Consider the following 11,523-nt stretch of genomic DNA (forward strand, 5'->3'; position numbering starts at 1 on the left):
TACAAATCATTCATGGAGGGTAGGCAGGTGTAAGTCCCTGCAACCATAACCTAGAAACCATGGTTATTCCTGATAACCACACAGCATTTCGGGGACAAAGTCACAGAAACATATGAGAAGTGACAGCATCTTAGTTACAACTTAACTTTTTTGTCTTAGTTTAGTTGCAACTCAACTTTTTAATAGCATGTTCTTCACTAAACCTGACAAATCTTTCTCTCAGACTGACAGCAACTGAAATCCTGGAGCAAGAATCACTTTCACCTTCACAATTGGAAGCTCAAAACCCAAACATATCCATTATTAAGCAATTTCTGGATCCTACTTGCTGAGAGGAGATCTCATGTACAAGCTGTATATGCCAAAGAAAGAGAGGCCAGGAAAGGCATTCAGAAAAGCCATTGTTAAATTCTATCTTTCCTCCTCTTCCCTCCAAAGTGTGGTAAGGGACCACATTCCCCACAGATTTCTGGTTATTCTAAAAATGATTTTACGTGAAACTTTTTAATCCCAGAATGAAAGGTATTTTCAAGTAACAAGACTATACTGGTGATGTGCTTAAATTCTTCAAAATACATTACGAATACTGCAAATCTTAAGCTTGCTAGCACCTTGACTTCGACAGAACCGCATACTGCACAGTAAATCCACTTTTGAGTCTCAACATTCCAGTTACCCATCTTATAACTAACAGAAGGCACCTTGCCTGTCCTAACAGAGAGCAGAAGCTCAGCACACTTGAAATGAGAACTGGATCAGACCTACGGTCCATGCAAAACCAATGTATCTGCACAGGCACAGTAAGCTATATTCACTGCTCATACATGCACATTTCTGCTGCCAAAAAACTCCCAGGACCTACACAATGTATATCCATGCAGCCACGTTGTCTATATAGTAAGTTATATGCAGCATATTTCTCATTCTTAAATTTAGCTTTTATGACCAGATATTATAAATATTGTTATTTTTCCTAAATGTGAACTCCTGAATTTTTCTTACATCTTCAGAATTTCTAAAAATTCTGTTTCTAGTTTGAATTTGCTAAATTCTTCAAGGATCTATTCAGATAAAACTTTTCAGAAGTGCCAGAGTCCTGCAAACACATCATCAAAGCTGCTACTTGATGACAGACTACTTGGTATCTTCTTTCAATACAAAAAGTGTTTTCCAGAACTGCTTTAATTATGTTAGAAAAGCCTCTGATCAAATTCTCTGTCCAGAAGTTACACGTCTGGTAGGTAAACACCACTTATTCTTGTACAGAAGGCATTTCTGTCCCTCAAAGCTTTGATGTATAGCCATGTTTTTGAATGCCCACCTTAGCAGGAATCAATACCATAATTGAAAATCAGATGTAGTAAATCTCATTACAGACATAGAGAATTCACATGGATGCCCTCTATTTAGTACACAGGTTCAATCAGATACAGCGCATGAGCAACCCACAGCTTATCTCTGTGCAAAGCCTGCATCCATTCGGAAAATACCCTAAGTATAGCTACACGCCTGAACTACCTATAGTTATTTTAATGTTCAGATGGGCCCATTTGCATCACACCAATTTTTGTAACTTCTCTTCAGCACTCAGCACCCAGCAGGGATTCCTTACTTTCTCGTGGAAGCATCTGTATAAGAGGGCACCGTATATGGGAAAAGAAATATTTTCTCATCGTTGTCTAAAGGATGTATGCCTACAGAGGAGGTGGCCAAACTCTTTATTACGGTCTCTCCCTCCTCTCTCTCATTTTCACTGAGAGCACAAAGAGGAGACAGCTTTTGCTGACACAGGGAAGGGAGCTGTATTACCTACTGTAATAGTTCCTCTTTGCAGTCCACTGCTGCAATTTCAACACTTAAAAACCTCCAACATTGTCATTTTTAAGGGGGGGGTGGTGTTTGGCTCTTGAGCTTCTATCAAAAGACCAACTAAACGGTATTGCAGCTTGCAACTGTGCGACATAACTGTCTCGTCATCACGAACACTTTAGTTCTATTGCAAAGTAGAAGGGCTAATCAGGGCCTCCAGGTGACACTCTTCTACCATCTATGACAGCTAAGTAGGTCACTGTACTTGTTCCCAGAAAAATTACAAACTTTTAGCTGACAAAACCTGAATATTAATCACAATAGAAGCTTGTAACCGTATTTAATAAAAAAAAAAGTATTTGTATGTAGTCACTATTGTGTCATAATTGACATTCAGCTTTTCATCCCATCAAAATTAGGTAACAGAAACAACTGAGCTCCAATTCTTCTCCCCTGCCCCAGGCGTTCATTTTTTCAATGACTTTTAGTTTGCAGGAAGTGCACTTTCGTTCCTGCCAAGTCCCTAAAATCTTGTGATACTTTCAAGTTTGACTGTAATGAAAAGGATTGACTTGAGGAAGTATGTGCACCTTATGGTGAGAGAGGACTGAGCCTATTACGTTGCAAAGGGTGGTGGGCTCTTGACTTAAGCTTCAGCACAACTTATCTACCACACACACAGTTGTGTACTAAAAAATCCAAAGAGCAACCTCCACCAAGATCCCAATATGTATTACTTCAAATAATGACATATGCTCAGGGAGAGCTTGCAGTAATTTTTTAATGTATTTTAAAATCACCTTTAAAAAATGACACATGGAAAAAGAAGAATTTGTTTTATTTCTTTAAATTGCTAGGTAAGATCTGGGAAAAGACTTAAAAAAATGGAACCCAAACTCAGACCCTGGAATGCGAATTAGAAAAAAAAGCCAATACAAAACGTATCTTCATATTTCATTTCCACCTCTTCCATAAAACAAGTCTTGAAACTTAATGAAACTAGTCAGAGAAGTTTTGTAATGCATTTTCTAAGAACACACACCTAGGCTAAACAAAGCAAGAATACAACAGACTTTTGCTTTTACTTCCTGGAATGTAACTCCTTTAGATACAGAAGACAAAAGCAGCTAGTATTACTCCAACTGTGACTAACTGGGGAAAAGCAAAATAAAACAAAAACAATAACCACAGAATCCAGGAGTTACTTATGTCCATCTTTCACACTGAGTCTATTGCAGGCAGGCTGACAACAGCAGAGTTCTACCTGAAACAGGTAGAAGCAGGAAGAGTGTTAAATCAAGGAAGTACACTAGTATTTTAAGTCATGTTATCCAGAAACTTTCAGCATCTCTTACAGTTTTGTGAGAGGAGCAATTAATTTCTCTGTATCAAGTCTGAAGCAGGCATAAGCCTCTCCCATTTACACACCAACCTATTTAACATTAGAAGTCTAACAACTACATGAACTTATTGCTATGCAATTTTAAAGAAAAAGCTTTCTATAAATCAGGAGTTCTGTTTTTTAAAGCCAAGACAGATCATTCCTGTCCAGAGAGATAAACTAGATCACTATATTGCATGAAAAACTCCTTAGGCACAACCTCCCCCCCACCCCCCAAAAAACCCCCAAACCCAAACCCCAAACAGAGAAACCCTTACTTCCCAAAAATGTTGTAAAACATACTCATTTGTTTAGAAGTTCAGAATTTATTAGTGAACAGGCAGGACTGCTGTGTATAAAAGGCTGCAAAATTGTTTTCCTCTGACAGGGTATTTTAAGTTGTCTCCTGGGCTCTCTTGTTGATCAAGTTTCTTAAATCTGTGAAATACAGCTGTCCCGAAAAGAGGCTTCAGTAACTTAGACCTGTTAAATCTACTGAATAAGAGAAAAGGACACCTTAAGCAGAAACCTTTTCCAAAACAATTCAGTGAGGAAACAAACATCTTTACTACTATCCATACTGTTTAGCTGAAAAGATGCTGCTGTCTTCTGCGGCCTGCCAGCCTCGGAGTCCTACATCTAACCCTGTAATCAAATTGAAACAAACAACAGAAAACAGTCACAGGTCTTTGTCTGAAAAGGTGGGATACGATCTTCTGGGCTGTTGTCAGTGAAAGCAGTTGTTCTGCGATGTCAGTTGTTTGCATATTTAAGTCCCAAATTACCAAAGTCTATTTGCTAAAGATAAGAATGCAAAAAGCTTAGGAACAGTGTTATCTGACAGGCACCCTCCATGGGTGAAATTCTAAAAATGAACAGGCCTGTTGAAATCAATGGAAACAGTACCTGGGACATATGTCACCTGTCAGAGCTCACATGCCACAACACGAACAGTCTAAACCTCAGTCCAGATGCCCTTAACGACAGCTGAGCTTTTTTTTTTTTTTTTTTAAGAAAAAAAGAAATAAGACGCCGCCTGTACCACTCAGCAACCTCCACGCGTGGGTGACAGCTAATCAGCCAGGCGACAGCGGGCGTCGCGCCTGGAGGCGGCCACATTCAAGGGACGGCCGCCGGATGCCCACGGGGGCCGGCGAAGCGCTCCGACCCCCCGCGCTGCGCCAGGCCCACCCCCCGCGGCGGGGCCTGCGGGGCACAGCGCACCCAGTGCTCCTCCGCGGCCCGGCCAGGCCTGGCCCCGCGCCGAGAGGGAGGCGGAGGCGCGCGGCCCGGCAGCGGGCCTGGCGTCCGGCGGGGCCGTCCCCGGGCTCCCCCTTCCCCAGAGCCGGTACCTGCGGCGAAGTGCAGCGGGCTGGACTTCCTGCCCGCCGTGTCCCGGCTGTTCACGTTCTCAGGCCGCACCAACCGCTTGACCCGCTCCACGTCCCCGTTCCTGCAGGCCTCGAAGAGCTCCCGAGCCGGCTCCGCCACCGCGCCGCAACCCGGCGCCTCAGCCAAGGCGGCCGCGCCGCCCGCGCACCGCCGCCCCGCCATGCCGGGCCCGCCGGAGGCGGCCGAGCAGCCCCCCGCCGCCCCGCTCACAGGCCGCGGCCCTCCGCCGCGGCAGCCCTCGACACGCGCCGCTGGGCGGGGCGCTGAGCCCTCCGCATCGCGGCGGAGGGATCCGGGCGGAGCGGCCGCGGCGGCAGCAGCAGCACCACTGCCGGCCGCGCTGCGCAGGCGCACCCCCACAGGCCGGGCACGCGCAAGGCGCGCACGCGTTGGAAGCCGAACCGAGCATGCGCGGGGGGGGGGGGGGGGGCGGCTCGTGCGGCTCCTCGCGGCCCCTCAGCCCCAGATCGCGCCCGGGGGCTGCAGGTCGCACCGCACCGCTCGGCCCTTACCTCAGCGGCCGGTGTTTCCGCTGCTGTGCTCAGGGAGGCGCTACCGGGGCGGGCGCTCATGGCTGGGGCCTAGACCCGGGTGCGGGCTGTGGAGGTGTGTGTGAACAGAGGGGGGGGCCGGGTCCCCCGCCATTGTCGCTTCACGGTACTCTTGTCTCAAAGCGCTGCCTCAGTTCTCCTACCCCTCAGCTCCCGAAGGCCCTTACTGTTGCAGAAAGCATCTGAAAATGGACTCTGGTTAATATGAAACAGTTTTTCAGTATGCTTTTCTCAAAAGTTTGGGAGGAAGACGCAGCTCACCTAGTCTGTCTTTAACCTGCTGCCTGCTCCTTTGTAGGGGAAGGTTTGTAGCACAAAACCTCAAATACAGAACTAGCAATTTGTCCCAGAAGAACAGAAGTGCCCCTTTGCTGCTTACAGTAATTAACTGTAGGTTAGGAGGTGACAACTGTTGAAGGATTTTTTTCCCAGTAAAATGTCTAAGAGTGCATTTTGGTGCTAATAACTTCACGATGTAACCAAAATCCTTACATAGTTATTTACATAGCAAAATATCTTGCCCAAAATGAAGTGCATAATAACTATGAAATGGAAATTATACAATTAAATTACACAGTTCTATTTTTTAATCTTGGAAAACAGATATTAGAAAATAGTGTTGGTTGACTTTGCTAATTCAAGTTTTTGGAAGATAACAGAAAGCCAAACAAGCTTGATGGGGAAGCTTGAACTCATATGGGACTAACTAGAGGATTCATTTGGTAATTTTGAAATGTATTTTTCGACTCACGCCATAACAAAACACTTTGGAAAAGGTAGTTGAATATCAGTAGCTTCCTGTTCCAAAGGCAGGACAGCCAAGTGCCTGAGCTTGCAGACTATTGTTATACGGGTAAATGAAATGGCCTAAGCACCAGGAAGAGATGCAGCCGGTAATTTCCACAGCTTAGTCACTCCCATTCTGTTCAACACCCTTGTCTACGAAACAAGGCGGTTACATCCACATTGCCTGTCCCTGATCCATGCTGATGCCTAAACTGTGCCCAGGACTTTTTTTTGGGGAGACTAGTAGCTGTCCCAGGCCAGACCCATGCTACAGTAACAGGTTGAGGACCAATGCCTGTGTCTATGTTCTGGTGCTGTTTCGTTTGCTAATTTACACATGGCCACAGTAGAAGTGGGATGGATGAATGCAGGCAGGGACAGAAACCATGTGCTTTGATAAACACATGATGCCTTGGTCGTGTGTATTTTCTGTCATCCCACTAGCTCTTCTCCCCACCACCACTTCAATTACAAGCTGTGCTCAGCAGGCAGGGAAAAGTCAGGATGTGACCAGAGTCCCTCTACCAGCTTTGTCACAAATACATAATTTATCCGCTGCTTTGCATGTGGCCATAATGTTCTGGCATAAACTGTCATCAAATGTGGCTCATGGGCCTGCAGCCATCTTAGACCTTCCCAAAGTATGCATGATGAAAAGTGCCCTTTCTACAGGCAGGCTCCACAGACTGAAAACAAGATCTGCAGTGCTGCCATTTGTATCTTTGGTTAGCCCCATTAACATCACTGGAAAAAATACAAAAGTTTTGAGTTCATAAACCCTTCTTCAGGCCTACGGCAGAGGTAGCAAATGGGTTAACTTGGTTGCTTCCATTTCAAAACTGAATAAGGGACTGTGTATCTAAAAGGCTGTGGAAGTATAAATACCTGTGTAAATACAAACATGTTCTGCTCCCCAGGTCTTCCAAAGAAGTTTAGAACAATTTTTCACTAGTTCACTATAAACTCTATTTTTCTTTCCTTGGCAAAAACTATTACCAAATGCTAATGGAATAACTGAGTTAGAAAAAGAGCAGGATTATAAAAATAAAGATCATGATCTAAAATAAACAAACTCTCCATTTTTCCACATTGTTATACCAAAAAGATACTATTATTCTAAATTATCTATAGCCTGACTTCCTTTTCCAGTATGGCTTCCTGGTAGCTTGAGTATAAAACTATTGCAGGTCTCTGAGAATGGAAAATAATTTAAAAAAATGTTATCCTGTAAGAGCAGGGTTCAATTAGACTTGAATTTAGTGAGTCAAAGACTCCCAGCATATTTTAGGATTGGTGTATTAATAGCCTTCACACTGACTTTTGCGATTCATATAATGTAAAATAAATTACTTTTATGAGAAAATAATCTGTAAACTCTAGTGCTTTCCTTCAGTCTTCTGTACAATAGTATGGTTAGAAAACCATAGCTGAAATATATGCCAAATACCACCCAATTTATGTGGTAGGTAAGGATTTTTCTTGGGGAAGGGAAGGTTTATAACATACCTGTTATTAGCACCACCTGAGGGGCTCAGTCATTAACAGTTTGGAAACATTTGCCTGATATTTTTTTTTTAGTGCAATTTGTGATATACCAATAGCCTCCACCTTTGCAGCATATTTATGTTAGTGGCATGTCCTGGCCTAATAGATACATGAAAGTATTTCTGAAGTGTGCTTAAACAGTTTATTTAGAAACATGGTTGGTCGCTAGAGGGCAGAAAAGAAGGAAGAACAAAAAAGACAAAGAAAAAAGAAAAAATAAACAGAAGAAGAAAATAATAAGAAGAAAATGAAAAAGAAAAAGAAAAGGAAAAAGGGTCTGTTTGGTATGGACAGACTAAGGCAGCCTTAAAAATAAAGCCTTTTTATTTCTGCTTAAGAGATTGAAGTTTGGTTATGGGCAGAGACATCGTTCATGCCAATCTGCAAGGCAGTCCATCAGATTTAGGATATTCAGCTGTCAGCCCTTCATTTTGTGAAGATTTCTCAGCTCTGTGAAATTGGCCACTGCAGTGGTTTGCTTTGCTCTTGGAAGCAAAGTAAAATGCTAGAATTAGTAGGACATTTCATATGTTCAGAAATTTAACTTATTCCAAAAGAAGAATAATTTAAAATTTATTCTATTTGAAGTATTTCCAGACGACACTTGGGAAAAAACCTCCAACCAACCAACAATAATTAATGCTGTACATCAGGAAATAATAAAACATGCCTATAAAGAAAACAGGTGATTTTGGAAAGAAACAGAAGTCATCTATTGTTTAGTTACTAAATTTTTAAAACTATAACTAGAAGCTTTCTCAGTGCAAGCTACTTTTTCTAAATTAAAAGAGATGCCGATCAGTTTAAGAAACAAGAGCTCACGGCAAGATCAAAGCAGTACAGATGGTACAACAGTGAATGTTTGTACAACCAGATCTTTAAAGGAACTTACTTTCTCCCTCTTCTCATCCCATCTACCAAGTACTTTGGCTACTCATTTTAAGCAGGAGCTAGTTCCTTTTCTCTGCCAGTCATTCATCTGTAGTTAGTGGCATATTAGATGTGCCAGCTTTGTTCTACCAGCAGATGGGGGTAAAGTGGAATAAATATAAAATGTTCTGGAATAATAAAGGGAGAGAGAGTGAGGCACCGAGAGACTGAGCATTGCAGAGAGAAGCAAACACAGAAGCAAGCGGTCCCTCTAGGAGATGTGGATACACTAATTTGTTGACAAGCTGCAATGGCAGGCAATTTAGTTATCAAAATACTGTGTCCATGTACACAGCAACCAAGAGAACTGTTCAGCAGCTTGGTGGCCAGCTGTGGAGATGACAGTTCACAGGATACATTTAGAGAAGATTGTTTTTAGTGGTAGGGAAAAGCTTGTGATCCTTTCAACAGAAGCACAGATAAGTGTATGAGAGTTCATGCAAAAAAAAAAGCCTTTAGTCCAGGATGCTTATGATTTCTTTAAAATGATTCCAGTTTTGCTGTCAAAGATGACTAGAAAGACCTATGTCTAGAGGGTTTAAAGGGAGCTTTTATTTGTTTTTCTCTAGTGCCCAGACCATGTCTGGGAAGACAGAGAGCTTTTTTAAAAGCATAGACTCCACACATGCAAAACAGAATTACGTGGGCTGCCAGCATGGGAACATGGCTAAGTCCTAGGAAATTGTTACTTGTTACTAGGAAGAAAGCCACAAGTAGCAGAGGAGCAGCAGGGCCAAAGATCACCATTGACCCCGGATGTTAGCAAAACAGACCCATTTATATCTCAAATTAACACAATAATATGTAAAAGCTACAAACAAATAAAAGCCAACTAGAATGTCTATCCAAGCATGACATATTCAGCTTTTCTGAAGCTGAAAAAAAAAAAAAAAAAAAAAAAAAAAGTGGGGTACTTAAGTTATAATCTATCTAGATCTGACTGAGATGGGAAGAGTAATTCTTGGGGAAAAATCATCTTGGAGGGAGAAAATTTCAGAGGCCCAAGAACTAGTGAGAAAATCTCCATGCATTTAAACTGCAGTTCAAGTGACATTGTTTAACAGTATTTTAATAAATTTCAGTAATAGTTTCCCATCCCAAGAAAAAAAAAAAGGCTTTGGGAGGTTCAGGCATCTTCATAATCTATCCTGGGCATTTAACAGAAGCATCCAGGTCCTCCAAGTAATTAACAAAGCAGGCAGGTTTCTCACTGATGTACTTTTAACTGCCCTCTGAAGCACCTTAACTCTTTCCATTGATGGTATAAGAAGCCTATAGTTTTAATTTGTACACCTAAATTGGTTGCCTATAGTATGTAATGTAAATACCATACTGAGTATGCAGTGTGAAGGAAAGCAAAGCAGCAACTAAATGTAAAGGTTGTCTAAAAAGTGGTAGTGTGCCACTCCAACTCCTTGCACATTGATTGGCAAGATGTTATCAGGGCAGATCTTTGAGAGGCAATTTTTCAACAAATCAAATGATGGCTTCTTGGAACAGCTAGTTCCACAGTCTGGGGGGGCAAGAAAAAAAAAAAAAAAAGAGGGTATTTTTGATTTAAGCCTAAGCAACACAGTTACTTGGTTCAAGAAGTGATTATAATTTAACCATGAGGTCATAATGATCAAATCCAATGAATTTCAACATTTCTAATGGAAGGCTCCCACTGAAATGTAGTCCATGGCACTGATTCAGAAGAGGAACTGTGATGAAAAGAAGGAATGTCATTATAGTGGTATTACAATCAGGTATGAAAACATTAAAAACCTAAGACTGTGAAGAACATATTTATGCAGATTTTTAACCAAGTGACAGGAAACAGGTTCAAAAGGTTATTGGAATCAAATTTCTGCAACAGATAAATCTCAAAAGACTCGGACATTTACCAGGTAAACATATTTGCATTCCAGCCACCCTGCCTTTAAGGGACTGAGCCCCACTGAAGGGCCATCTTCTATTTCATTTATTTGTTCCATGAGTAAATTGAAGACAGAATCTGTTTATGAGACATCTCAGATTGAAGCAAAGTAATGCAACAGCTGGTTATACCTTAAATTTAATGTAGAATTGGGCCTAACAAAACTTAGAAAAGGGTGGCCAAAAAGTTCTAAAATATTTCTATGTTTGAACTGTCTTAAGGGCCAAATAAATTGCAAAACTGAATTGAAAGGCATTAATTTGGCTTCATTTTGAGATTCTGCCACATACGTCTCTATTTTTCATGCATTACCTGGCTAAGCGTATGCAAGAAAAACATCTTCCAGCAGTTTCACTGATGCTGTACACAAAGTTTGTTGGATTTTTACACTAGAGTATATTACTACAAAGATTTAGTGAGCATTTAGCACAAGGATGGGCACTGAAACATCGTAGCAAATGAACTCCTTATCTATAGCAGGTTTTTTGTATTCCATCTACACAGACTGCAAGAAAAGAATAATTCTTATTTTCCATTCATTCATTGACAGATTATTAATGGTATGTTGGAAGAGACCTTAGCACATACAAGTGCAGGTACATTACCAAAGTTCAAACTATTTAACTGTTGTAATTTTTATATTTTCACTTGGATTTCCTTTTACATGCAGGTTCACAGACTTATCAAGTAGACAAGTGAATTACTTCCCTTTCAACTGCCTACTAAAAATAGCTGTTAAAACATTTTAAAAGTAAAATGTCTTGGCCATCAGTGCCACACGCACAAAACCCATGTGTAAAGCAATTTTAAAATTTATCTTTTAATTGAAAGACGAGTTAGTATCTTGGTAGACTTTGTTTATTGCCAATATTATACATTTAAAGGATGGGCAAATATTAGCAAATTAAGTATTGTTGCTTTCTATCACAGTTGAGTGATGTATTTGAATGTCAAGGTATCATTCATTTATGTACATAGAAAATACTTTTCTGGATTTTGTGTTTTATAGCAAGAGAGGGAAAATTTTGAGCACTTTACTCAAACAGTTTATTTTAGGATTATTTCTGTGATCTTCGTTATTTCTTTATAAGTAACTGAGACATTTCTTCTGCATAGGTTACAGAAAGCCCTGTAACAGTAACATATGTCTTTATTGATCCACGGAAAATAATTTTTTCATTCATTCCAGAAAATTATTGGGTTTTTTCTTG

At 41.2% G+C, this 11,523-nt stretch overlaps 1 protein-coding gene across 1 annotated transcript in view; it reads right to left on the reverse strand.

Annotated features, from left to right (window-relative positions):
• TNKS2 (tankyrase 2) overlaps window positions 1–4,893 on the reverse strand; it is a 32,305-nt gene extending 27,412 nt beyond the window's left edge. Inside the window, exon 1 of the mRNA XM_075758270.1 lies at window positions 4,543–4,893. Within this exon, the coding sequence (XP_075614385.1) occupies window positions 4,543–4,744 (202 nt within the window). The 5' untranslated portion in view covers window positions 4,745–4,893. The remainder of the gene's footprint in view (window positions 1–4,542) is intronic.
• Window positions 4,894–11,523: the final 6,630 nt, after the last annotated feature.

This window comes from Balearica regulorum, chromosome 7 (assembly GCF_011004875.1).
Source record: "Balearica regulorum gibbericeps isolate bBalReg1 chromosome 7, bBalReg1.pri, whole genome shotgun sequence".
Lineage (NCBI taxonomy): Eukaryota > Metazoa > Chordata > Aves > Gruiformes > Gruidae > Balearica > Balearica regulorum.